Genomic DNA, 26873 nt, shown 5'->3' with positions numbered 1-26873 from the left:
TGGTTCCCTGTAAAAACTGCGCAGCTCATCCACTGCTGCCGGCCCTATCTTCGTTTCATAAACATGTCATCGGCGTTGGTCTTCTTTCTTCTTACCATCGGTTGTCCGTTGATCATAGCTGGAGGACGTGAACCAGGGGCTCTCGGCGGCAGACCCGTTGGTCCTGTTGGAGGGGGACGGTCAGCCGTTCTGGGAGGTAAATTTAGATGTCCGGTCCGTGCGTGAGTCATACCAGTTCCGGGAGACTTATTGGCCGGATTGGCTCTCGGTACCTTGCCTCTCGTAGAATCACTACCGGAGGACTCGTCTCGTTTCCTCTTAGCCTCCTTACCCAGTGCAGTCGTGTTCGAGGTCGGGACTGAACTCTTCACGGTGGGAATGGCGGCTCCGTGCTCACCAAGTTGTTTCTCAGCTCGATTCTGGCGTATTCTGTCTCGTTTTTCACCTAACCGAATCTCTTCTCGCCGGACCTTCTCTTGTTGCGTTTTATCAAGTCTCTTATCTAAGGGCGCCGTGCATTGATCTGTTGTATGGCCTACTTCACCACAAGAGAGGCATCGAGGTTCAGTGCAGTAGACAGCCGTATGACCCGGGAACTGACATCTGTGGCAAGTGCCGATTGATCCAGCTAGGGCTTCTTCATTGTCACAGTTTGTAGTGAGATGCTCATACGACCCACAAATCGTGCAGTTGCGATTCTCATTGAGACCGTTGCTGCCCCCTGAAGGATTATATTCGCCAGCTCGAGCCCTAGAAAACTTACTTTGTACCCTGGGTTCAGCAGGCTGTGACTCGTTCAGAGCAAGACGTTGCCCAGCCCCGGTATCGGTCCTGGTGTCCGTTCTAACATCGGCTCTGGTGAGATCTCGCTTTCCAACAGATTGTCCTGAGTCCTGCCGCTTCGGCTCTGGCCGGGTAACTGAGGCCGCCGAAGATTGTCTTGAAAGAGCGCTACCAGGTCGGGACGTCGTCGGAGTAGCTGGATTCGAGAGACCACTCGGTCGAGAAGCTTCTTTCTGTTCCTTCGGTGGTGCGGGTGATGGTTCCTTCGACTCTAGCTTCTCACTAAATGATCTTTCGACAATTGTGGAAGACTTTACGGTTTCTGACATAGACTCAGTGTAGTCAAGCATTTCAATGTCGTCCTTCATCATGTCGTCCGTCAAGAGCTGCCGGCCTAGCAAGACTGCAATGTTACCCTCAGTGTACAAATTCCTCGCCTTAGCGTCGTTGACCAGAGCACGCCAGTACTCGCCTTGCATGAGTGCTTGCGAGTTACCCAAAACCCATAGAGAACATTTGGCACGGGTCAGACCAACATTCATACGCCTGATGTCATTTAAGAAACCGATACCTTGGGTCGAAGCTCTGACACAAGAGAAAATAATGATCTCGCTCTCTCGTCCTTGGAAAGCATCTGTAGTGTTGAAATCAATCTTTGAATAGATCGCTTCACCATATTGGTCCCTGAAGCGACGTTTTAGTTCATTCAGCTGGCCCTTGTATGGAGTGATGATGCCTATCTTTCCGGAAAAGTCATATTTGCGTACGTCTGTTGTCAATCTCCTGTAAATTTGTATTGCGACGTTGATCTCGGCAACGTTGACCAACGAGTGTCCTTTGGTTGATGCTTGACTCATTCCTTGAACGTCAAAGAAGCGATAAGGAGCGAAAATCTCACTGTGGTGCCACGGTCTTCGACGAAGCTTATCCATGCCTTGGCCATCCTTTAGCAAAGAGTCGTAAAACATCCTGCTTGGGAAAAGACTAATCTCCGGATGCATACGATACTGCGTATCTAGAAGATGTACGTCTTTCTTGTGGTTATTCTCCATACGGGCAAACAAACTCTGCTCGTACTGGAATTTTGCCGCCTTCCGCGACAAGACCGTAGGTGGTAATTGTTTCGGGTCGCCAACGAGGATGCACTTTGAACACCCATATTTGAGAGGAATTAATGCAGATAGCTCAATCGACTGCGCAGCCTCATCGATAATGACCGTCTCGAATTCGACATTGAGACTCTGGAATAGTTCGTGTCCGCTACCACTCAAAGTCGCGCAAAGAACGTGGGCCGAGTCAAGAATTTCCTGTTGGATTCGCTTTCGACTGAGTTCCACGTCCCGAGAGGCAGTATTTTGCTTTTCTCTCAATTCGTCGATCCTGCTGCCTAATCCGTTTTGCTTCCGTCGAAGCGCATCCAGAAGCTGTTCATCCTCTGTTGGCACTGTTTGGCCTTTCCCGCGTCGATCTTGAATTGAGACTCGGAGATTCCTCATTTCTTCCGAGACCTCTTTATGCTGCATCATGAGCCCATGGATGTCTTCTCCGGAACTCCTAGGTACGGCAACGCTGAGTTTAGCGTTGACCAGTTCCTCGAGCGTAACGTCTTTGACATTGGTGTTGATGACTTCACTGCGACCCAAGCGGACGACTGATATGTGTTCAAAAGTGCCGTCCAACATTGTAACTCCCGTTTTGAACCTCATGACCAGTTCGTCAACTGCTGCATTGCTTGGAGCGCAAACCAGGATTTTTTTGCTCGAGGGTGGTGGTCGTGATGGCCCAAGAGCTGTACTTGACCTTGCACCAATGTTGTTCTGTTTCTTGACGAAGCCCGTCAACATGGCACCGACGAGCGCGCAGATTGTTTTGGTCTTGCCGGAACCAGGAGGACCCTGGATCAAAGTGAATGCGTCGTTGTCGAGGGCGGATCTTACAGCTTTAGCTTGTGCAAGGTTCACATTGTAAGTAGCCTTAATTGGCTGGAGCACCTCTTCCGCATAGTCGAGTATGGGTGACGGTTGCGCTTTGATGATCTCGTCGCACAAGTCATAGTACTGTAATGCCATCAGTGCACCGTACTCTCTCTCCAAAGGGGTCAGCGACAGGATCTGGACACCGTAAACAACAGCTTTATCGTTCAGAAATGCTCTCAGAGGGTTGTTGGCAGCATTAACCCGATAGACAACTTGGACTTCTCCTTTCTTCCTCGAGATTTCTTTGACTCTGGCAAGGCAGTGTGGTTCTCTGGCGTCTTGGTCGGGTCTGTTTGATTTCGATAACAACACAACATCCGACACTCCAATGCCGAGATCCTTTCCTTCTGCGAAAGACATCAATGAATTGATCTCAAAGAAGCTGTCCACGATCAGAGAATTGGAAACTTTGACCTCGAAGGCTTTGAAATTGCCTTCCTCCCGTGCCGCACGGAAGCTCTGCCAGCCTTCTAGGATCAACAGCGGCTCGAAGGTCTTCTGGTAGTCCTGTGCAGTCCGAAACGTATCTGTAACAAGTGTGTAGTCGTCCTGCATTGAATTGGGAGGGGTGTCCGTCTCCGCAAAGAAATCCCAGCCCAGGATTGTGCGGTGCAATTCCCCGAGATCGGGAGCAAGTCGAGCACGAATATCTTTCTGGGTCCGTTGTTGCTTAATTTTCCGTACAGGGCCAGCGGGCATGGGCTTCCTCCTTCCGAGTTGATCACGAACCGTGGGGCCCTTTGACTGAATGCCAAATAGTTCATCGTCCGAGTCGGAATCGAATTCAGACTCGCTGGACACCATGAGACTGTTTGGACCTGCCGAATGATCTTTGCCTACAACGCCGAGGCCAGCTAGTCCAGAACCTTGTCCGCTCGTCTGTGCACCGATTCCTGTTTTGCCTTTCAATTTGAGAGCGGCTTCCTTGTCTCGGAGTTTTCGGGCTGCTTCTTCGCGCTTACGGTTCTCAATGAAGACCTTCGCCTCTTGTGCCTTCTTTACTTGGATGTCGATGGTAGATACCGGAGCGGCCTTTGATCTTGAAGGCGGCTGTTGCAAGAGCAGGGACTTGATCTTCTTCTTGTCCTTGGCAGTGACTGTTGCTTTATGAGTATCGAGCGTTTTGCTGGCGATCTCAATCAAGTCGTCGTCAGCGATATCATCGTCTCCAAATTCGTCAGCGCTATGATCTCTAGACTCAGGGGTAGAGATTCTTGCGACGGCGGCTGCGTCCGTCCATTTTCCCAGGCTGAGTGTGGCTTGCTTCTTGACGGCCGGTCTTCCGATCTGACGGTCGAAGTAGTCTTCCAGTGCTCGGACTAGTCTAGCTTTTTGTGATGCTGAGAGCATTGTTCTGACGGTTGTTCCTGTCGCGACGTCCTCCACGTATGCAAGGCCTTCACTGTTGGTCACCACAGCCCGGAGCCGCTTGAGTTGGTAAAGCATGTTGCAAATCAATGAGACTAGAGTATCAACCAGATACTCGTCTCTAAGTCTCAGCCACTTGCACATGGTATCCAGAGCGCTCAAGGGTGATCCTATGTTCTTCTCACTGGTGGTAGCTGAGTCCAAAAGGATCTTTCGCGTCTCGTCAGCTCTATCGGGCTTTGCTTTTGTCAAGACGCTAGCGAACAGGTCGTACTGATTGAAGAGCTCTTCAGCATATTGCATGGCATCACGGCAGACCTCTTTCATGGTGTCCTTGTTGTGAACCTCCATTGACCAACGTTCCGTGTGACCATAGATGGTCTTGAGAGCGATCCACTGATATGACCAATAGCTCTGAATGGCTTTGAGATCTCGACTCGAGAGCTGCGTGCGTCGTAGCTGGCCATCCGTAGGGTTGCAAAGCACATCAAGGATTTCCATACCCGTCTTGAGCATTCTGGGGACCGAGGCAAACGTCTTATAATTTGCTACTCGCCTAAACAGCCAGCACACCCCATAGATGGTCGTCCCGAGAAAAGCGTGGATCAAATGGGCGAGTGCTTCTTTCCGACCTGACTCTCCGCTGATATTCTTGACCATGGCAATAGCTGCTTCGTATATCCCTTGATGCGGAGAGAACAAGGCAGCTACCAGAGACATACTTGAATCTTGTTGTCTGAAAAGGGTGTCGAGATGAGGTGGCTGGAATTCGGATATGCGCTCCAGAAGCTTGCTGACCATCTCGTTTACTTTTTCGAAGATGGAGTTGTATGACTTCTTTTCTTTCGCCACACTGTCACCCTCTCTGATTCGGAACTGTTCCAGACCAGGGAGAGACATGATTCCGAGCAGTGCTGCGGTGGACAGTGCGTGATTGTCGTCCCGGAGGTTGTCGATGACCGAGGTCCATATCTCTGGAGTGTAGGCGCTCGAGTCCTGCCTTCGGGGCTCATTGCGAGTGAGGTTCTCAAAATCAAGCTTAAGGCACTTACATTCCAAGGCGATTGAATTTTTAACGAGATTAACAATGTCATCTCGAGTCTCCTTCTGCAGTGATTGAGCAAGAGCTGGGTCCCTTGGCCTCAGTATCACATCTAGACGATGCCCAACCAGATTGAGTGTGTCAAGATAGACCAGCCGCTCAACGGGATGCTGGTCATCCTCCTCCTCGCCGGCGAAACTGATTACCGTCTTCAATAACACTTTTACAGCCTGTTCCAAGCATGCTCCTCTCGCCGAAAGGTTGATGGTGGGGTTGTCGATTCTTTCGAACAGCTGGTTGAGGAGGGTGTGTGAAGCAGGCGGCCGATTGGCAGGCTTGAGAGATTCCAACAATGAATTGATCCAGGACAGAACATTCGGAGCGGATCGGTCAGTAGCTGCCGCAGAATCTTGAAGGTCCTGATTGAACAGGGGGCTTGCGAAGATCTGCTCGACAATTGTCTGCGAAGAGATGGAGCCCATCGCCTGCCAGAATGCGTCTGGGGCTTTGTCCAAGATCTGCTTAAGAGTTGAAAGAATGGAGGGCACGGCTGTAGTTCGCTTGGCCAAGTGATTCAACGCCGTTGTGCATATGTTTGGGTGCAGGTCGAATAGCTTGTAGGTGATCATCCGTTCGTCGAGTGTTCCGACAATCACGTCCAAAGCACTCCAAAGTTTCGCGACTTCGTTTGGATCGGAGGCTGTCTGTAACTTCTTCTGGAGGTAGTCTTTCACTGCCCAATCCCATTCAAGGTCCGTGGGACATCGATCAAGTCGTTTCCAGATCAGACTTGCCCATACCACTCGGGCCGTATTAGAATCAAAGAGAAATCGTGTAGCGGCTGGTAAGATCTCTCGCATCTTAAGCGGCTTCTTGGTCTGGATCATCTTGAAGGGCGCATCAAAATGTCTCTTGAGTTTTTCTTCGTCGTCTAAGAACGCTTGGCATACCAGCGCCTCGAATAAAGCGTGCAAGTGTCTTGGGTCCAGTACCGCAGTCCCTCTCTTCTGTTCTGCCACACCTTGCAGAGTTTTGTCAGCGGCGTCCAGTCCCTGGACTATCCGTTGGACGTCCCTCCGGTTGATCAGGGCAAAGAAATTGGCAATGTCATCGTCCTCGTAGTCCTCTCGCAAGGCAGTCAGAAGGTCGATTTTGGCGATATAGTACTCGCGTATGCAAATGTCACATTTTCCCAGGGCTTCGTCAAGCGTTTCCCAGATGAAACGCTGGTATTGCTCGCTTTCCTTCCCATCATAGGCGAGGAGTTGGAGTGCCGACACGAACTTCCTCCGCCGCTTCTTTGCTTCTTCGATTCTGGCAAGGCGAACTGGGTCGTTGGGGCTGGGATCTCTTTCGTCTTCATATCTGTCACTATCGTCATCGCTGTGCCGAGGGCAGAAGATGTGGAGTCCCGGGGGCATGTGTTGGAATTCTCTGTGTGCCCGACAGACATTAACAAGCGGGTCTTTAGCCAAGGAACAATCTGTGGTGGTTAACTTACTGTAAAGCTGCTATGAACTCCGCCATGGCGGCGGTATTTGTTACAGCAGTAGCAGACGGGGATGTGGAATGTGAGTGGGTCGGATGAGGGAGATCTTGAATCTCTCATACTGGTACGACGGTGATCACATTGACGGATGCTCATGCCACGAGAGATGTTCAACCCTGAAAGGATACTCCAAATTCCATTGTTGGCAGTTGGTGAAACTTTGGAGAAATGCAACTGCACTTTGTGAGAGCCGCGGCGGGCGCGTCAACCAAAGTCGCGTGCAGCCGAAGGGACGAACCGCCACTCCGAGTACTTGGCACGGGCTTGTACGGACTAGTGTCGGGCGTTGTTTAGCGCTCAGCGGCGACGATATGAAGCAAGTTAGCCGAGTGCATTTAGTGCGATTGGTGCTGAAGACGGCTTAGGCAGCTTCACGTGCCCACGACATATTTACATGCGCCGTAGGGTCAACAGATTTCGGTCAACTATGCACACATGATACTTGTTGGATATCCACATAGCAGTAGGCGCTCATGACGTCCGTCCAAATAGCTGCCTCATCTAAGAAACAATCGCTCTCAAGTTCTGTCCCTTTTTGGGACGCGACTCCATTTTGGCGTTTTTCAAAAGTATATACAGCATAAAAAACCTTCGCTAAATAATTCAAAAGTTCCATGGCCAGTCTCTTTGGATGCCCCTTATAATACCTGTCCAATATCCATGCGTTCTGCAACTCCGTGATCATCATAGCTATAGAGGGCCGGCATAAATTCATGATACACAAAATGTGCTGTGTTGCCCTTAGTCATGAGGCCACTACACGTTCTCCTCAGGGATCACTCGAGTATTCACCTCGCTGAGACCAGGTTGGGAATATTGAGATTCCATCTTTGACAGCATGGCGGCGCTGGTGAAATCACGACTGCCTTCGAAGCTCGGTCTGAGCTTGTCGAAAGACTGGCGTTGCCTCTCAAATGATGAGCGAGCGCGTTCCACGGAGGGTCTCCTCCGCCGTAACTTCTCGGGTGTAGACGAATCCCCGTGAAATCCAGCCGTATCAAAAGATGGCTGGGTTCTGTCCGTGCCGTCACTGCCCGTTTGGCTGTGAGGGTGACGGGTCGGGGCTTCTGACGGTGGGTAAATGGGCCGCTGCGATTCTGCCATGCTCCCATATCGCGCGTGGTGAGGCTGTTGCGGCTGCTCCCTTGCCTCCACAGGGACTTCTTCAGGTTGTTCAGATGATGTCCCAGAAATGTCGACGACCTTGGGAGGAATGTATGCCCCGTAGTCGTCCAAGTATTTGAACTTCCCCTGCCGAACCTGCTCCCGAACAATGTCAATGTCGTAGGGCATGTAGTTCTTCTGGAAGTATTTCACACAGAAGCGAGGTAGCAGACATATCACAAATGTCAGCAGTGTCAACGCCCAGAACGTTAATTGCCCGTAGACCTCGGATCCGGCCTTGTAGAATTGGAAGGACGCCTCGAAAGACGAGTAGATCCCAGTCCAGGCAAAGATCAAAAGGCAGCTGATGACGGTGACCAACACCATGATCCAGTCCCACTTGTATGTGTTGAGGAGGATGTAGGAATTGATCACGATGATGGTAACACAGGCGACAAATACACCCATGCGGCTTCGGTCGGCAATGCCTCGTCCGTTCTCTGTCTCGAAAGTCGCAGGCTGGAAAAGGAGATAGGCCATGAAGTAGCAAATAGCAGATTGGTACAAGCCGTCAGCCATGTATAGCCTGGCATCACGTCAGATAAGATGGTTCAACGGAACGATCAATTCCCTTACCAGAACTTCGTTTGAGTCCATTCTTTTCGCTCCATTCCACGTCGGTACAACTGAGGTACTGCAAGGGACACCTTGTCACTCACGTCTTGGTCCAGGATACCCAGCAGACCCACAGGCACAGAGGTGAAGGCCAAGTTCACCAGAAGGATATAGGTGTAGTCAAAGAGGTAGGTGATGTCAAAGTTGTTGTATATCTGGTACCAGAATAGAGCAAAGGTCCAGACCAGGTTCTGACAGCGACGTTAGCAAAACCCGGGAGAGAAATGGAATTCACACAGACCTTGTAGAAGAAGTTGGCAATGCTTTCAGCGAGACGGCGGTAAGACCAACGACCGTGGACGAGCACCAGTCGCTGTAGGAAACGGAATTGACCAATCGCATAGTCGGACGACATGACCGCCTGTCGCCCTTCTTCGCCAGCAATGCCGACGCCGACGTCAGCCTCCTGAATCATAGCAACATCATTAGCACCATCACCGATAGACAATGCCATGACGTCCAGTCCATTCTTGACCAGTTGAACGACGGCCGCTTTTTGTGCAGGGCTGACTCGGCAACAAAGGACAGACTTGCACTGTTTGCACAAGACCAAAAAGCGCTGTCTCAGCTCATCTCGCAAAACAAGCTTGAGAGACTCTCCGTCAATGACCAAAGCATGGGTTGGGGGTGGAGGCTCGTGAACAAGTCGAGCGGCTGCGAGCTCCTCGTCAGAACCTGTCAACCCGAAAGTCTGGAGATGTTGATCCAACAGCTTCGCAGCTTCATCGACAGTGGCCTCGGGAATGTCGAATAAGATCAAGTCCATCTCATTCGAGAGTAAATTACAAGAAAAGCCAATGTTGATGGCGGTCTCGACCTTGTCGCCGGTAAGGACCCAAAGTTTGATACCTGCTTGGCCAAGCAGAGCAATCGTGTCGGGAACGCCATCTTGCAGACGATCTTCAATGGCCGTGCCTCCAAGGAGTATAAGGTCTCTCTCAATTCTATCGGCCACCTCTTCAAGCCGGTCCTCTCGGTCGGTCAGAGCTTGAGCGGCGAAGTCGTGATCTTTGTTCCATTCTTGGTAGAAGTCTTCGTCAAGATCTCTCTCCGCCACACAGAGCGTCCTGAGACCCTCACGAGCGAACATTTCCAGGTTTTCGGCGGTTGCCTTGCGAAGTTCTTGCTGCTGGCCACGAGCGAGACGGGAATAAATCATGCTGTCGGCACCTTTGCAGAACAGCTTGATCTTTCCGTCCGGCATACGCACAATGGCACTCATCCGCTTTCGTGTCGAGTTGAACTCGAGAGTGTTCAGGATCCGGTAGGTCCGATCTTCGCCGAGGACATTAACGTGGAGGTCGTCGTTCGTACGACCCAAGACCGTGAACCCCATATCGCGCGCCGTTGCGACAAGGGCAGCTTCATCAGGAGACTGCGCCTTGAATTCGATCTTTGGTGGGTCACCTGGGGTCGTTTCCGTGATGACCGTGTGACAAAGTGCCAAAGCAATCATGAAATGTTCTGCCGCCGCTTGTTGTGCCTCACCCGATTGTCCATTTAGATCAGCCACAAAGGTCGGAGAAATAAATGTGAGCTCGTCATCGTGGAGATAAGGATTGTCGTAGATCTTGCGGAGCATTTTCAACATCTCAACACGTGCTTCCGCAATTTCTTGACGGACTCGGGCGGCCTCGGCCTCAACGTCAACGCCTTGTCTCCTTCGCATCCCTGCTTCGGCTTCGGTGTAAGCCTCGCCGTATGGAACTCCGTTGATGGTGCACTTTTTGAACTCCATAACATTCTGAGTCAATGTCCCGGTCTTGTCCGAGAAAATGTACTCGATCTGTCCCAAATCATCCGAAATGTTCCAGCTCTTGGGGGTACAAGGGTAATCAAGTTTCTCATAGTACATGTGGATATCGGACCAAATGAAGAAGGCTTGAATGGATCTGACGATTTCCAAGGTGATGTACAAGGAAATGGGGACCAAGTTCTGGAACAGGACCACGGCGGCCCAGAAAGTGATGAAGCCGTCCGTCGGAGGGTTGCCGCCAATGGAACCAAACTCAAAAAAGTTCAAGGAGTTGTTGTTTTCGGACCAGGTGACACCTTGCACGATACCGGCAACCAGACACATGAAGAACAAAATGATAAAGTTGTAGATGACGTTCCAGTTTAGGTCCCTAGCCATTCGCGCCCGTTTGCTGGGGGTAATGCCCGAGTTAAGCATGATTTTGGTCTCATTGCCGGTGAACACAACCACACCGAGAATCCATTCAGTGTTTTTCAAGCTGCAGCCACGCAGAAGCATGTTGTTGATAGTAATAGGTTCGGCCATGTCTCGCGTGGGCCCGTTGGGATTTTTGGGGTCCTGCTGTTGCCATCGAGCCACGCCACTGTAAGCGTACAAGTTTGGATTGGGTCCCTCACTATCGATCAAGAACTCGGCGAACTCGCAGTCTTTGGCGTGCTTGACTTTTCGTCCTGCCTGAAGAGCATGACGGACCTTCAAATTTGTTTCGCCGTCCAAGTTCTTCGTTTCGATATAGCATGCACCATCGGGGTCAGACGTCGACAGAACGACGATGTCGGCCGGGACGGGTTCGTCATTGTAGATACGAACAAAATCGCCCACTTTGACATTTTTCCAGTAGTCTTTCTTGAAGCGGGCGGTATCACGGACATCCTTGTGAGGGTTGATCACAGTGCCATAGTCCTTCTTTGGGGGAATGGCGCTCTTCCTTTTTGAGGAATTTTGCGTTCGCAGCATCGAAGGTGCGTTGTCTCCACCAGCGCGAGCCTCATCCGCTGTTTCGTACGAGAATGCACTGCTCGGAGGTCCGCCAGTGGCATCTGGGGAGAGGCTGGATCGGTAACCCGGGGATGGCACGGGTGTCATGGCAATGTCATCGCCAGTTTGGCTCTGAGAGGAGTGGAACGAATCGCCTTCTTCCGAGTAGATCGAGCTTCGAATTGTATGCCTTGTAGCGACCGAATGATTCCTTTGCAAACCGGGGTGATCCGCAACCGCATCCTTTTCTGACCGTTTGGGTTGGCCTTTCCTCAAGGTCTTCATCCAGCGATAGGTCGAAATAACCGATCTCGTGCAGGCCTTCTTGACCCGCCTCCACAGGGAGATATCATCATCAGAGGAGTTGACGTTTTCCCAATCCACCAGTCGGTATACGGGGGAGTTGTTGAGTTCGGTGTCCAGCACCGTTCTGCGCCAATCCTCCACAGCATCCTTGATGGCCGTCACCGTCAAGATGAATATCAAGGGAACCGACCCGAGACCGGGGTTCGAGGCGCCGAAAATGGAGAATATCTGGCCAAGTTAGATAGAAACAACGCGCATGAGGTCCAAGGCAGCTTACACTGAGAATAACGATAAAGAAGAAGTATATATTAGCAATATTGTGGAACTGAAACCACAAGTTTTTGGGCACGAAACTTAGAGGAGTATATTTTGCCGTCCTAATCTTATTCCTCGAGTATTGAGCCTTGATATGGCCATCTTCTGTTTTTGCTTCGGGCGGAAGGGGTAGATTGACATAGATTTGGCGTCCATGGGATTCCTCGTGTACTTGCTGCTCGCCGAGGGGGCTCTCGTCCGTGATCAGACCGGTGCTTTTGGGACCGGCCGGCTTCTCTTCGTAGGTTGAGACAGTTACTTTGGGCACTCTTTGAAGCAGAGAGAGTCTCTTTTTCGCTCCGCTTTGACCGGGTTTCCGGGTTGTGGCCCAGCGCATTCTCTTGACAGGCTTCGAGACGTTTGTCTCGCCGCTGGTAAAGTGTATTCGAGCCATGGCGGCAGGGCAGGTGTAGGCGTAGGATCCAGCAAAGGGGAGGGGGTTTTATACCGTCACCCCGAGGGCGCGGGGTGCCAGTTTTGGTTGATTAAGAAACACCAAAAGACGAGTATTCGCCAAATGTGAATTCCAGATATGGTCTGTTATTCTGGGACGGTTGACGAAACTCGTGGAGACCAGACGGGTCGAAGGTCGAGTTTCCACGTTTTGAGGCTGGGAGGAGGGAGGGCTCGGAAGAGTCGGCTCACGTCAGCAGCCCGAGAAAACGCGCATTATTGAGGGAGGGAGGGAGAGAAGGCGGCAGCGATAATGTTGCGCGAAAAGGTCGGGAGGTATAGAGGGAGGTGATAGATAGTTTGACAGGGTGACAGCGAGAAGGGAAGGAGTCGGCGTGAGCTCGAGGGTGCAAGTGTAGAATGGATCGAAACGGTATGGGGGCGGCTGGAGTATAACTCTTCGGAGGGTTTTTTTTCTCGATGGACCGAAGACTGCACTCCGTACTCGGTAAGGGATTGATTGCCCGGGGCTCCGCTGTTGATTTAGCGATTACTTGGTAAGATGAGTGGGTTGTGCAGCACAGGAGCGGCGACCAGGCAGGCAGGGCGTCTGGGCAAGGAATGAATGGGCTGGTAAGAGAGATGAGGACCTGAAGGTTTGAGATTGGGAGATGCACTGCCAGATGCCAGTAATGCCGACAATAAGAACGTCAATGCACGGAGGCCGTTGAAGTGCAGGCGCAGGCTGGTAGGCGCAGGGGCCGAAGCGTGTCGGTTTCACAAGAGGCTGCTGGGTTGCTTTGGTTGCTAAACTCCGGCTTGCACCGAGGGCGGACGAACCACAGGGCCACTACCCAGTAGAGGTGCTCCGTACCAATCCGTACCAAGAATTTTATGCCCAGAAGAGGGCAAAGATGTGCCTGAGTCTGCCTGGGAGAGAAAAGGGGGAAGAAGGGAGGGCGTTGTGTTATGTGGTGTTGTGTTGTGTTGTGTTGTGTTGTATTACTGGGTACTGTGTTCTTTTCTTCTCTTCCCCGACAGACAGCTGGACTGCTTGCTTACCTACTTGCTACCAACCTACCATATGTACCAACAGCTACTTCTTCCACCGCCCTTGTCCCAGACAAACGTCTTGACTCGGCGTTGTGCACGGGTGTTCCCCAAAATGCTTCCCTCCTTGTGCCTTAGGTATTCCCTTGTGGCGGTCCTCAGCTCCCGAGCCCTGCCGTCGACGAATCAGCCAGCACCCACTACCATTGCCCAGAGCGACGATCCCCCCCTTCAAGGCCCCCTCCTAGTGCCTCTAGCCACTGTGGGTGACGAGCATCGCAGTTGGCGCCTCTCCCGGCTGACCAAGCATGGAGCAATGATCCCGCACCCACAATTCACGAGATCCGACGATCAGATAGGCCAGCCGCAGGATCTTGGTCCCTCGAAATGCTCTCGCAACATGCAGTGACCACTGCACAGCCGGCTACCCTTACTCATAACAGGCGGCGCTACTGTGTGCAAGCCCCATGGAGGTATTACATATTGTAGGTAGGGAGACACAGCTAATGCTCGTGGAACACAAAACGACCTCGAAGCACTTAGGGACGGTGTTCCAATACTCCGTACATGTAGAAATAGACCTATTGGAGACAACGCTTTCTTCTAGTGCTTCTTCTAGAAATGAGACCTTGTTCTTCCCAACGATCACAAACCCAAAATATCGCCTCCAGGCGATGACGACCACTGTCAGTCCCGGATCTTTTGGGTAAGTCGTCTATGCGGCTGAGTCATGGTCCCCCCAAGCCGCTGGGGCTGCTGCGGTTGGTGCTGCTGGTGCTATGTACCACAAACTGTAGTTGCGATAATCGGCACAGCCATCTTGGCAACTTCACACTCATCGATGACAAAACTTTCCCACATGAATGGCTCCTTGTGTCAACCAATCTTTACACTGTCGGGAGCAGAGGGGACGCCTAAAACTCATCATTAAAGGCTGGCGCCTGCAACTGCGGAGCATCAGGTGCTTGACTTATACAAGGTGTGTACATTGTCGACGCAACTCCAAGAGATTCCTCACCTACCAATCTTATGATATCTTTTCCCCTCCGCTGTGCTTGCCTTCGGCTTGTATCTAGGACTTGGGTACTGGCGCCAAAGGACTTCATTCGAGGAAGCAACCAGACGTTGAAATTTGGTGCTCGTGCGCCTTCGCCGAGACCATACAGAACCGTTTGCTTCAAAGGCACGCGAGGAAAGGCATTGCCCCTCAGAAAAGAGGGCCGTCAATGCAGAACAGGTTTTCTGGTTCAGAACGAGGGCGGGATTCTCTCTCGGTCGGGCATTATTGGCAACATCAAGAAATCGCAGGACCATGAAACTGTGTCTGAAAAGCTGGCTCTTTTAGGGGGGCGAGCATAACGGTGAAAGACCATTAGGTCCAGATTCTTGCGTATACCGATGTCGATACCGGACATGTCAGGTCAATTGATGCCGTCATTGAAATCATCTCGAGACATCTGGACAGAGGCAACGTCAGCATGTCGAAAACGAAGGCGAAACCAGAGCATCGATGGGTTGTGCCATATATGCTATGCTCCCCATCATCACCCCACTACAGTACCCCTTTCCCGGGAGCCTTGAGCAAGGCTTATCACACTTTTCCAGAAGCCCAATCGTAGCTAGTCCGCTAATATCAGTTCGGGAAAGCAGCCTCTAAACAGGCGCATTCAACGGATATAGCATCCGACAGATTGCTGGGCATAACGTTGGTGGCAACTCGAATGGCTCAGGCAGTTACCTCGCAAGCTCCCGGTTCGGAGAGAAGACGAGGTATGGGCCCAGGCACATAATAATCATCAAGGGTCGAAGGAGATTTTGCCAGTAAATGAGCGGGCCTCTACCCAGTACCATGGCAGGGGCCGTTCGTCGGGTCGGCACAGAAGTGAGCCGAGAGCAGTCTCCCATCAGTCAAGATCGAACTTATAGGCACTGTGAACACTTTTCTCATACTTAGATGCAGCTAGAGGTGCATTCGGCGCCGAAAAATACGGGCAACCGTCTTTTCAAGCGAGATATAAGGAAGGAGAAAGGATGTCGACCTTGGTCAAGATGGCGAGATAATAATCTCGCAGCCCTGATTTTTAAGCTGCAGAAAGCTCAAGATGATCTGCAGGAGACGGGTTAGGTTAGCCTTGCGGAGGATCATAGGGGCCGGCGCCATAGGAGGACCTTTTTTGACGCCTAACCAGCAGATCCTGCTTTGAGCTGACATTGGTGACGCATGTTCAAGGAATCTTCCCTGTCACTTTAGATTACCATTCTCGCTTTTTTAGAGCCCCAGCCACAGCAACCTTCCGGGTCTGCCGGATAAGGCCTATTTCGCTTGCGGATACCCAGTACCTTTGATGCGAACGCCGAACGTGGTACTAGGGCATGCTGTACTTACCTTTAAACATTAAACACAAGTCGCGGCTTCAGCGGCTGGCTGTGGGACTCCGTACGTTCGCTAGGCCCAGCTTTTGAGGCCCAGGCCTCAGAAGTCTCCCTGGCGACCACGTCACCAACACAAACACAGGCTAGTTGATGGGAAACAAGCAAAAGGTACGGGGGAGGCCATTTGTGGCCAGGCGCGAACGAACACAGTATCGCTCTTGCAGTCCCAAGCACATAGCACAGAAAGGTATAGGTAAGGATGAGATTGTACATCCGTACTCCGCATATGTTTCTTTATCATCACAGTTCGACATGGCGTCGGACCTTGCAAGCTCCGAGGCTGCAATTGATTGTGCCATGGAATTCGGGCTCCACCGCCACGCATCAATATCCGCTTGAACCAGTCCTCTTCTGGAGATGGTAGTCTCCGCTGGCGTAAACATGACGCCAATGCTTCAGTGGCGCTCGAGTCGCTAGCTGCGTCCACAGCAGTACGTAACTCTGCCTTTTCTTGGCCGAAGAAGGACTTTAGGAGGCCTTCCCATGGTTGAAGGCTGGGCTGATATCAGGAAGCGGTGAGCGGTATATGTACTCATCCACTTCTGCATCATACCTAAGATCGGTGTGATCGTCATTGCAGATGGACAAGCAGGAGACGAAACGACAATAATGCTCCCGCCCGGAATAAAGTGGGAGTCAAAATTAGAGTTGCTACGTATGCAAGTCTCAGACTAGACTGGATAGGCAACCAGGGGTGTTTTCAGATCCCCCCATGTTCATTGGGGTATTCAATTCGTCCAGGACATTGTCACAGCCGCATGTCGACCCTCGCGGTTGGCAGAGTCTCGGCCTCATTGTGGACAACGCAGATTGATGGGATGGGCTAGGTGTGCGATGTTTCAGTGGTGAAATATAATATTTCTCTGGCAATCCAAACGCAGTGGTCGGCGAGGTCTCTCGTTGATGCAGCAGATGTCCATTTCCGCATAGCGTTTTCCTCAAGTTGCGGAGGCAATTGACCATGGCAAGTGGGCGGGCCGGGAATCCTTCACAATCGCGCCAGACGGTTTTCATCCTGTTGACCTTGGAGTAAATCCGACCACTCTCCCACTATGAAGACCTCCTAGCTTGAAGATAGGACTTTCATACCCAGGTACCTAAATTCCTGATTGTCCATCTTTAGGCGATATCAAGTTGCATAAGCTAGCGAGGTCGCGGAGGGGCACAGAACAAGGTAAAAATGGATCTGGCTTTTGGAATTTTGGATCCAAAGAAGCTGGAAGTGGAGACGATATCCCACAGACCGGGGGGCCGACAAGGCGGGTGGCGGTGATAGGGAGCTGGCTAGTCAAGTTTCGTTCCAGGTAACGCTCGTGCCCTATCTCTCGGCAGCAAGACAACGCCATGGTAGCCATGGAGCCAGATGAGCTCACTCAACTTGGGATCATCAACAAGTGACGAGGATGGGCTCAGTTACCCGGACATTTGGACGGCATCTCATTGATCGACCTTCAACGGCGTCGATTGAAAGAAGCCCAACGCGACTGGCGCGAAATTTCATCCTGTTCGAGAAAATTATGAGGTTTCCGGATATAGGTCCCCCTGAGGACATGTTCAGCTCTTGATTGGCGCCTGAGACTTTCTCATGGGTGGATTCTGATATAGAGCGCTAGGACAATGTACCTACCTAGATGAGAGCCACCCGGACAATGTACGTACTCGTAGGTTCGCCCTTTTTCCCTTGCAGGCACTGTAAGACGGAGTTAGCTGTGTACAAGGCCCAAGAACGGGAGGGCAATCACGGAGGATCTCAGCGGATGTTGAACCCGAGGACGGGCGGCGACAACAACGACAATGGGATCCATTGCAGCGTGAGCTGAGCGACAATGCCTTGGTTTTTTTCATTTAGCGCTGGCGAGAGCTTTAGCCAGCACGGGCCTAGTTGAGTCCGATTGCGATGGCTCGCTGTGTCCGCGCGTGCTGAGTTGGATGCAAGTTGTGAGGTTGGGTTTGCTATGTGCTGCGCTGGACAGAAATGCGTCGGGCGAGTAAAGCAGCGCAGTGCCTGAACGCCCTCGCACCAGTTGGTGCCAGTGGTTGAGGGGAACCGAGAGGGCCCGCTAGGCGACTCGCGACTGGGCAGACGTGGGCACCCACTGCCAGTGCTGGGTCACTGCTGGGGCACAACTGCTGGGGCACCTTGAATTATTTTCGCAGCCGTTCCTGGCCTATCCCTCGTCTCGTTTCGAATTGCGCATCACAATTGTTGCGCCTAACGCACTCTATTCTGTTACTGGCCACCGCCCTTCAGCCCTTGGTGCTGCTGCACTCCACGAGGACCCAGGACCGCTTCGCTCCCCCCCCCCCCCCAAATTCAGGCGCAACTCCGAGCCCTCCCTTTCAATCACAACCATCTGTACCCAGTATCTGCACCTGCACCGCGACAAATCTACGCCTTCACCTCACCTTTGTTGTATCACTCCCTCTCCTAATCCTCCCCCGATTCCCTCGACGACGTTCGTTACCTTAACTCGAGCAAACCGGCCTACGTTCTGCATTCCCATGGCATCGCTCCTATAGCAGCCCTGTCCTCATCCCTCCCGCGACCAGGAAACAAAGTCTGGGTGTTGAAACGAACCCTCCTCGTCACCCTCGAATCAATCTCCCGACAAATCTACTTCAAAAGTCTCTCGTTTCAGTTCAATGTCGCCGACGATCTATTAACCCCCTGCCGCGCTCCCCCTCCGCTCGCTCTCTTCGCATCTCCCACATCATCGCAGGCGTAGACTTGGGGACTCAAAAAGTGTTGGTGTGTTTGGTTCGAGACACAGGAAATAATACGCGGATTCTAGTTGAGACGAGGAACAACATAATTTTTGGACAGCTTCAGTCGCAACCACCACCTCGCAGCTCTCCGGGACGTGCCTTCTCAGGCCGCCTGTAATTGATAAATCAACCCGCCCAACTTGGTGCCCTGACGCGTAATGGCACCTTCTCCGCCTCGACTGCGAGTCCTCTCAGGTGAGCATGACTTTTGCTGACCTACCCTGCCCTGTCTTGCGCAGGCCCGCTCAACCATCCATTGGAATTTCGGCCTTTGTCTCCTTTTCTCTTTGCTTTGTTCGCCGCCCATTCCACCTGAAATGAATCGAGAACTAAGACGCTGCTGCATAGTGGGTGGAAATGCAGTTTCTGCCTTCTTGTCATGGCGGCTGCAGGCCACCAACGCCTGTGATGTGACTCTGGTCTGGAAAGCGAATTACCAGACTGTGGCCCAATACGGAGTCTCCTTCAAGTGAGCAATCTGGATCTCCTCAAACTTTCCCGCCCACCACTGACACTCTCAGATCTTCACTGTACGGAAATGAAAGATTTAAGCCCCGATACGGTATGTCAATCCATGACTTTTTTTTTGGCGAAGATGGAAGCTGACTCGGCCAAAGTCGTCCAAAGCCCTGAAGAGGCAGCGAACCAGCAGGCAGCCTTCGACTACGTCCTTCTCTGCGTCAAAGCCCTACCCGACGTCTACAATTTAGCAGATATAATCCAATCGGTCGTCACTCCTCAGCATACCTGTATTCTTGTGAACACGACAAACACACTGGGAGTGGAACAACAACTTGAAGAACGATTTCCCACAAATGTGGTCTTGTCCCTCGTTTCTGGCGCCGATTTAACCCAACTGGGGTCGAGCGAATTTGAACACACCGGTTCCACGGAGATCTGGGTTGGGCCGGCAAGCAAGAATGCCACGATACCAGAGTCGATTCAGAGGGACATGTCGGAAGCCCTGGCCATGACCTTGACCACTGCCCAGGTTGACTGCAAGGTGTCTACAAATATTAAACAGCAGCAGTTTGAGAGGATGATCGGGTTGGTGATGTCTCATTTTGGTGCAAAGATCACGGCAGTTAACCTCCATCTCTAGGCCCATTGCATTCCATCCGACAAGCGTGCTTTTCGAAACACCAAGTCTCTCGGACCTGATTCGTTTGCCCGGTGTGCATGACCTGATATCCGATATTATTGAAGAGTTGGTACAGATCGCCCATGCACAAGATTGCAAGTTTCCGAGCAACTTCAAGGAAACGACAATCCAGTCGATGATCGGGTCAAGTCAAGATCCCAGTACAATGTACCAGGACTTCACAGCCCGCCGTCCCATGGAGGTCGAGACCTATCTTGGCTCTCCGGTCGAACTAGCCAAAAAGGCAAGTATCAAGGTGCCCCGACTCGAGACCCTGTACACGATGCTACGTCATGTCAACACTGTCAATAAGGACCGTCCTGTCGCTTCTACTACCATGCCACAATCGCCATCCGTAATGCAACCTCCTCCCAGAACGATGTCTCTCGCAAATGCTCCCCCTCGACATCCGAACGCACCCGTCAATGGAGCTCCCAGGCCGATGCGCGGTCCCAACATGGGACCACCCATGGGACCACCTGGAAGACGCGGTCCTCCTCCCATCAACGGCTTCCGCGGGCCGCCAAGCAGTTACCCGCCCCGGGGACCTAGTCAGATGCAGCGTCGGCCATCCTACGACGAGACGAACCTGGATGAATTTAGTCATGTTGTCCTTTACGACGAACTGCCCGACGGCGATGTGGCCGCCAATTTCCCTGACAATGCCGGCCCTCCCGCAGCATCAATGCGCGAACGAGAACTGATGCTACGAGAGAAGGAGCTGCACCTGAAACAACAGGAGATGGCAATCAGAAATCGCTCGGGCCGAAGAACGTCGCACAACCGTCATCAGGATTTTGATGATGACGATGATGACGACGATTATTTTGATCCAATGCAAGCACGTGGTCCTCCAATGCCCCCCATCGACCCGGACAATTTTGACATGATGAGCGTTACTTCAAGGCGGACTAAACGGACAACCAGCCAGAATCAATTGCGGAAAGATGTCTTTGTAAATGGGAACGGCATGCGCCCCGGATCTTATGGCCGACCCAACCCAAACAGGCATCGGACCAGTGCCCAGCTTATGTCTGATATGCCCATACTTGGAGAAAATATCCTTGACAACCCGATGATGGGCTTTTCATCCAACCGGTACGGATCTGTGGATCGCAAGGAAATGGCGGATGAGTCACGTGCAAATTCCCTAACAGCAAGCCGGCTTCAAGAACTGGGACCGAATGGAGGACCATATCCCGGTCCGCCTAGTAGGCGGACAAGTCGATCTCCAGGCAATCCGTTCGGGCCGGCTGGACGAGGCCCCAACCGACCGTCACCTCCCAACGATCCTTATATGCAACCAGGACAACGCAATGGTCGACCGTCCCCACCGGGAGGGATACCTGCACCAGTACCCAGATACCCTCCAGGTCAAGGCAGCATGATACCTCCACATCAAATTGATCAGGCCGGGGTGAGCAAACCATTCCCACCAAAACCACCTGTGAAAAGTCTGACTGGGAGTGCCAGTGCTAGCGCTGGAAGTGGGGATAGCGGAAGTGCCAATATCGACTCGGAGCCATCGGCTCATAGCAGCACCAGCAGCTTCGCACCTCGGCAGATCTTGAGCATCCGTTGAGAGGGTGTGTCAGCACAGTTTGTGCAAGTTTAACCTGGATTGACGATTTGTTGCACTTCGGCGAACAACATGATGAAGATTCAACTTGGCCACACAGTATCACATATATCGGTTGACTGTTGCTTTGGTTTCCCATATACTTTAATGATCGGCGTCCGCGAACATTACGACTTGATGGGCCTGATATGGCCCGTCACCTCAGCGAAAAAGCATTGAGATGAGTTTGGTGGACAACGCACGGTTGAATGGAGATGTTGAACCCTGCGACTTTTGTGTCTTTTTTTTCTTCTAGTACATACAGCATTGAAAAGAGGAGTAGGGCTCCCGCTTGTCTTATTGCACATTGTGCCACAATGGCATTGCACATTCTCGAAGACAAGGATTGGAGCGAAGAACAAGGGTCCTTGTGTCTCTCTGGTTCCAGGGTGATTGGAGAGGGCTTTTTGTATGGCATACATTGGGAAGATACAGTTTTCAGGCACGAACACGATGGGATCGAGAATGAAATAATTACATTATGCTAGATCTCTGCACGGTAAACAGGGAGGGGCGAAGGAGGGCAAAGGAAACATGAGGGTGGCACCGACATGGCAGGGTGGTGAAGCACGGTAATAATCGAATGCAAGCAAAAATTGGTGGGGGCTGAGAGTACAGAGACGGAAGCCGAGGCGAGTCTGTACTTTGTATATCAATCTGCAGGACTGGACACATTCAGCTGTCGTTGATCAGTTGTTCGATCGTTTGTGGTGCAACGTTTCATGTACAATATCCACAGCCTTGTCCGAGCCCGGTCCACGAGGCTGCATGGGAATTTTCCTCTTGACCTAGCCTAACCCGGTAAGGCGCATGTTTAGTCAGCTAGTGTCTGCACAACCACGCCGACGTCATGTACCAACTGCATACGTCACAGGCACCAAGCAACATTTTGAAATGTTTTACCGCAAAGTCCACATCACAGCTACCACATCCACCACCAACCACCACACATGCAGGATGTAGACAAGCTTATCCTGCGAGCCAGCTATCTGTACTGCGTATCCACCACTAATTCAAGCAGTCAGTTCGAAGCGATCAAGCGCATTCGCCATCAAACCTAGCTGAGGCAGGTGCAAACTGATCCCATCGCCTCTACTCGTCACACTTCAACAACCTCGTACCGAGATGCTGTTCAAGTGCGACCATTAGCCAACGCTCGAGGCTACAGGGTACCACGTGCTGACGATGTTTGTGGGTTAAACAGACGCCGCTGCATCTGATGAACAGATCGATGGAGGATCTCTACACTGGCGTGAGAAGACTTTGCTGTCAACACCAGCGCAAGCGCCTCTGTGCATCATATAACACGTTTATGTGACAATAAATGTACTTCAACCCTGTCCTGAAATCCATCACACGGAGCTACTTCTCACGTATTAAGCATTACGAACCGCATTCGAAACTGGCCCCAGATTGCAAGGAAAGCAGCTTAGCTTTTCCGCTGCTGATGTTGTTGGCGTTGCTCCAGCAGTAATCAGCCAGGCTCTAGGAAAGATGCGTGAAGCCAGGCGTATCCGAATCACAAGCCTGATTACACGTATATGAGGATTTAGGTGAGCCTTCAGAGAGCGTAGAGTGGCCCTACTAATGCTGAGCATCTGAGGCTCTCTGAAAAAGCTTTCCTTTCCAGGCAAATCCTGGGTAGGCCTGCGACAATCGTCCAAAACCTCATCAACTTCAATCAGTTTCCAACATCTCTAAAGCAGCAATTCCATCGGAACACTAATAGTGAACATCATCTCTGGCGGCCGCAGCAGACCATTTTACACTAGCGGGAGTCCTGTCTCCACAGCCATTACTGCTAAGTCTATCATTAAGGATCAGGGAGGAACCCCAGAGACTCTCTACGCAACATCGGTGACCTGGTTGACGGATTCGTGCGACAATACCTGCCTCACAGGTTCTTTTTCGGGGAAGACTGCAGTTCATGACCAGATAACCTGAGGCATTTCATACACCTAGCGGAACTGACAAAAACTCCTGCACTCCGTCAATCTTGTACATTCGGTCAAGTCATACCAGCTAGCTCGTTATGCAAGCCGCCCCAAACGGGTTTTAATACCGAACTTGCCCAGGTTTTGCCCAGATGGTGGCACCTTGATTACCGGCTCCTCTAGCTGAACCACGGCACGGATCTTGCTGCGGAGCCTCCTGCCACCAAGATAAGTCATCAAACTGTTCCTACACCGATATTAGATTCTCCTGGTATTGAAACCGGCTTTAGACGGTATCGATTGCGGTTACCGACCTGATCCACCTTCCGTCAGAGTCTATGTCTGCCTCGGGCCTGGGTCCAGCAAGCACAGCACAACACAATTCCGGTTAAGTTCAAACCTTGCGATCTCCCATTCCTTCGGCGTGAGGGCTGGTGAAGGCAGACAATGGATTCGTTCCACGGCTCTGGCATTCTTCATTAGGCAATACCTATCCTTCCAAGAGTTTGCTTAGTGCTGCTCCGAGTCGGGGAAACACAACGACAACGGCGATTGGACAAATTGCAGGCTGTGGCATTGGATGACGAATCGTCGAATACTACAGCGTGTGTGGATTTCCGACGGACAGTTAAGGGCAAAGGTTCAGTCTGCACGGGCCTGAAGCTAGGTCTGGACGGTTCAGAAAGATTCTAGAAGCATTTGCACCCCCGGAATTGGCAAGGTTGACCTTCTCTTTTGGGTAAGGTCTATTCCTTGTCTATCCATGGATGACCTTCGTTGAATGCTTGTCGAATTGGATCCGGACATATACGCATGTGAGTTTGCAGAACCCAAAGCAAGCATCTTCGTTTAGGGGTGCCTTTCCTCATCCGTGACTATTTGTATGACTAATGGGTTGCAGAGATCGTTTCAATGAAGGCCTAGACAGTGGATGCTAGGGTTGGCGAAGTAGATAACCGCAAGTCGTTTCAAGAATACTGCCTCCTACTGCCTCCTTTCGCCGGCTTGCAGCACCGTATCGGTTGATTGCGGCCTTTCACTGACTCAGACTCCTTTATCCACCACTTACCTGGGTCCTGAAGCGAGATGCAGTCCATATGGGACTTCAAGTGTCGTCATCTTACCGGAGCTCGTACAGGGTTCCATTACGATTGCAGGCTACTGTTGCCCTGAGAGGATCCTTACGAAATTCATCTGTCAGCACTACTTGCGCCTGATCTCGATGGACTCAGCAACCCGGTTATATCTGTGATGATCAGCCCCACTAAAGGAACTGCAGGGACAATGTGACCAAAAGGTTACGAAGGAAGCCAGTGGACAGCACAAGATTGGCAATTGCCCGCTTCGGCTGCAAACAACCGCCTGTTTCGAATATTAAGTCTCTTTAATAGCCAGCCTTCCATCACGCTATTCAGTCGAATACATGATATAGCCTTCAAGGACCAACTCCCTTTCAATCTACAACCTTCAACCTTGGCCCACTGGACAGAATGAACAAATTGGACACGCAAGATCTGTTTGAAATCGGTCCATACGACACATGGGCAGCCTTCACTTATGACTGGGACCAACCACTGGCGGCCGATTTGCCAAGTCAACCAAGCCATGAACCTGGTCACGTCGATCGTCTGCGTGTAAGGAGCTCTAAGCCGTTATTGGATGAAGACTGCGACCTGTTTGATCCTGAAGTAATGGACAAGTTTCTGATTGACGTGGTATTATCCCCTCGACTTTTCTAGGGTTCGAATCTCTGTTAATACTTCTCTTTTCTCAGGTTGAGTCAAACAACTGTAGGAGTAACTATGCAAGCTCTGCACTCTCCTGTGGAATCCTAGAAACAGAGGGCACACCACCGCCCAACACTGAAAGGCAGGCAAAGGCCATATCAAATACCAGTTCCCCTATGACAGAAGTGGTTATTGACATCCCCGGGGAGGTGCGTCCCATCTAATGAAAACTAGTCTTGTCAAGCTAACTCAGACTCTCACAGCGTCGTCGTGCCCAAAATCGTGCAGCTCAACGGGCACACCGTGAACGACAGAAACGCTACGTAGCTCAGCTTGAGAAGAGATTTTTCGCTCTGCAAGCCAACTACAACCACTTGGATGAAAAGTACAAGAGGGTCGAGAAAGAATACCAGTCCTTGATCAGAATGCTTTTCTCTCGACAACCACCGACAACTTCTCCTGTCTCGCAAGCAAGCACAGACTCCTTTCTGTCTACATGCAGCCACGACTCACTCTTAGCGAACGAGCTTTTGCTGTGCGAGCATCAACATGATCAGGTATTGGCATTAGAAATGGACGAGACGTTGCCGTCAAATCTTGGAGTGCCCTGACACAGGAGCATATCAGCCGTGTTCGCAGCACAACCTAGATTCGGGAAACCGGCCGAATGCATTGTCAGGTCCAATAGACGACATACGTGTGTTCCTGGCAATGTCTATTGTCATTTTCCGTCGGGATGTATAATATTTTCAAAGTCTAGACCTACTCCGGAAGCAGGGTCTCAAGGCCAGACTGTCTATGCACATGAGTGATACAGGGTTTCCTCCGTCCACTCTACATATAGGCCACGGCTGCGTGAAGCACATGTGCTTTGGCTCTACCTATTCTTGAAGGGGAAAAGAAAAGAAGATCATGCCAGCCAATCATCGAGGAAGCCATCACTCTCTGCCAGCCGTCTGGAAATATCGAAGACGACTACCATATCTGGAAGCATACCCATGGTGCCTTTAGGCATGCCATTAACTATGCATTCCAGGCACCCATCGATCGATCGAGTGAAGTTGAAAACATCACGGCCAAGATATGGGGAACCAAGGTATAACTTTGGACGCGAGTCTTGCTTCCAAGCAAAGACTTGAGCTGTCTGTCACCAGTGGGGAAATGATTCGAGCTGGTTGGAGCTCAGAATTGTGGCCGCGAAACCGCGAATGGGTCTCAATAACAATCCGGAGAAGGGGAAATGGCTGGGCTGGCATTTCCTTTCGACGTCTTGGTCTGAAACCCCATTTCGAGGCTCTTGCATGAATACGGGGAGAGACCAGTGCCAGAGACAGACGCAGACGCAGACGCAGCACAAGCTGGAGGGAGCGACCAGTCACCAGCCAAGCCAGTTCCTCTCCAACGATGTCAGAAGACGAGAAGGTATCGGACTGGATTAGACAGGATCCTGTACTGACATACTCGTATTTGTGCGGGTGAGGCCACTTGCTTCATACCGTATGGTGTTCACATACGGCGTCCGAATGGAAGTGGGGATGGGAACTGGCGCAGGCGTAGTAATTACTGCACTATTCTAGGTAGGTAGGTAGCTAGGTATATCACAGCAGAGACCCCAGTCTTACACGAGAGGGACCGGGGGGGGAGAACCTACCTAGATAGGATACTTTGGGAGCACTCCGTATATATCTACATAGTACATGATGTATTGTAATAGACATCTCGACATGCCCGATACGTGTATACTCGGTACACGTATCCACATTCCTATGCGCCTTCTGGTTGGGGTGGGGGGTTCTAAAAGGCTCACCCTGTTCATTTTGCAGCCCATTTCCACCCCCCTTCCACATCTTATCCCTATCCCTATAGGGATCTATATCTCTACTGGTCCTGTCTCTATCCTGCCTGTATCCACTTTCTTACCCTCGTTTGTCACAGTTCGAGGGCCTATTCCATAATTGG

General features: G+C 51.5%; 4 protein-coding genes across 4 annotated transcripts; 2 read left to right on the top strand and 2 right to left on the bottom strand.

Moving 5' to 3' along the window:
- Window positions 1-44: 44 nt before the first annotated feature.
- Window positions 45-6590, bottom strand: A1O5_10824 (uncharacterized protein; the record flags this gene model as incomplete). Its single annotated transcript, XM_007751398.1, has 1 exon — window positions 45-6590. One exon carries the CDS (start codon window positions 6588-6590, stop codon window positions 45-47), a length of 6546 nt encoding a protein of 2181 aa, XP_007749588.1.
- An 884-nt stretch (window positions 6591-7474) lies between these two features.
- A1O5_10823 (phospholipid-translocating ATPase) lies at window positions 7475-12246 on the bottom strand (the record flags this gene model as incomplete). The annotated part of the gene is made up of 4 exons (XM_007751397.1): window positions 7475-8408; window positions 8459-8688; window positions 8739-11765; window positions 11815-12246. The coding sequence occupies 4 exons, from the start codon at window positions 12244-12246 to the stop codon at window positions 7475-7477; spliced, it is 4623 nt and encodes a 1540-aa protein (XP_007749587.1).
- Window positions 12247-18811: 6565 nt separating this feature from the next.
- A1O5_10822 (uncharacterized protein) lies at window positions 18812-21217 on the top strand (the record flags this gene model as incomplete). Its single annotated transcript, XM_007751396.1, has 4 exons — window positions 18812-18963; window positions 19016-19056; window positions 19112-19541; window positions 19597-21217. The coding sequence occupies 4 exons, from the start codon at window positions 18812-18814 to the stop codon at window positions 21215-21217; spliced, it is 2244 nt and encodes a 747-aa protein (XP_007749586.1).
- Window positions 21218-24677: 3460 nt separating this feature from the next.
- On the top strand, window positions 24678-25525 carry A1O5_10821 (uncharacterized protein; the record flags this gene model as incomplete). Its single annotated transcript, XM_007751395.1, has 3 exons — window positions 24678-24902; window positions 24962-25123; window positions 25178-25525. The coding sequence occupies 3 exons, from the start codon at window positions 24678-24680 to the stop codon at window positions 25523-25525; spliced, it is 735 nt and encodes a 244-aa protein (XP_007749585.1).
- Between the last annotated feature and the right edge of the window lie 1348 nt (window positions 25526-26873).

Source organism: Cladophialophora psammophila (genome assembly GCF_000585535.1).
Source record: "Cladophialophora psammophila CBS 110553 chromosome Unknown aczJe-supercont1.21, whole genome shotgun sequence".
Classification (NCBI taxonomy): domain Eukaryota; kingdom Fungi; phylum Ascomycota; class Eurotiomycetes; order Chaetothyriales; family Herpotrichiellaceae; genus Cladophialophora; species Cladophialophora psammophila.
The sequence above is the reverse complement of the archived record's forward strand: the minus strand, read 5'-3'. Positions and strand labels throughout refer to the sequence as shown.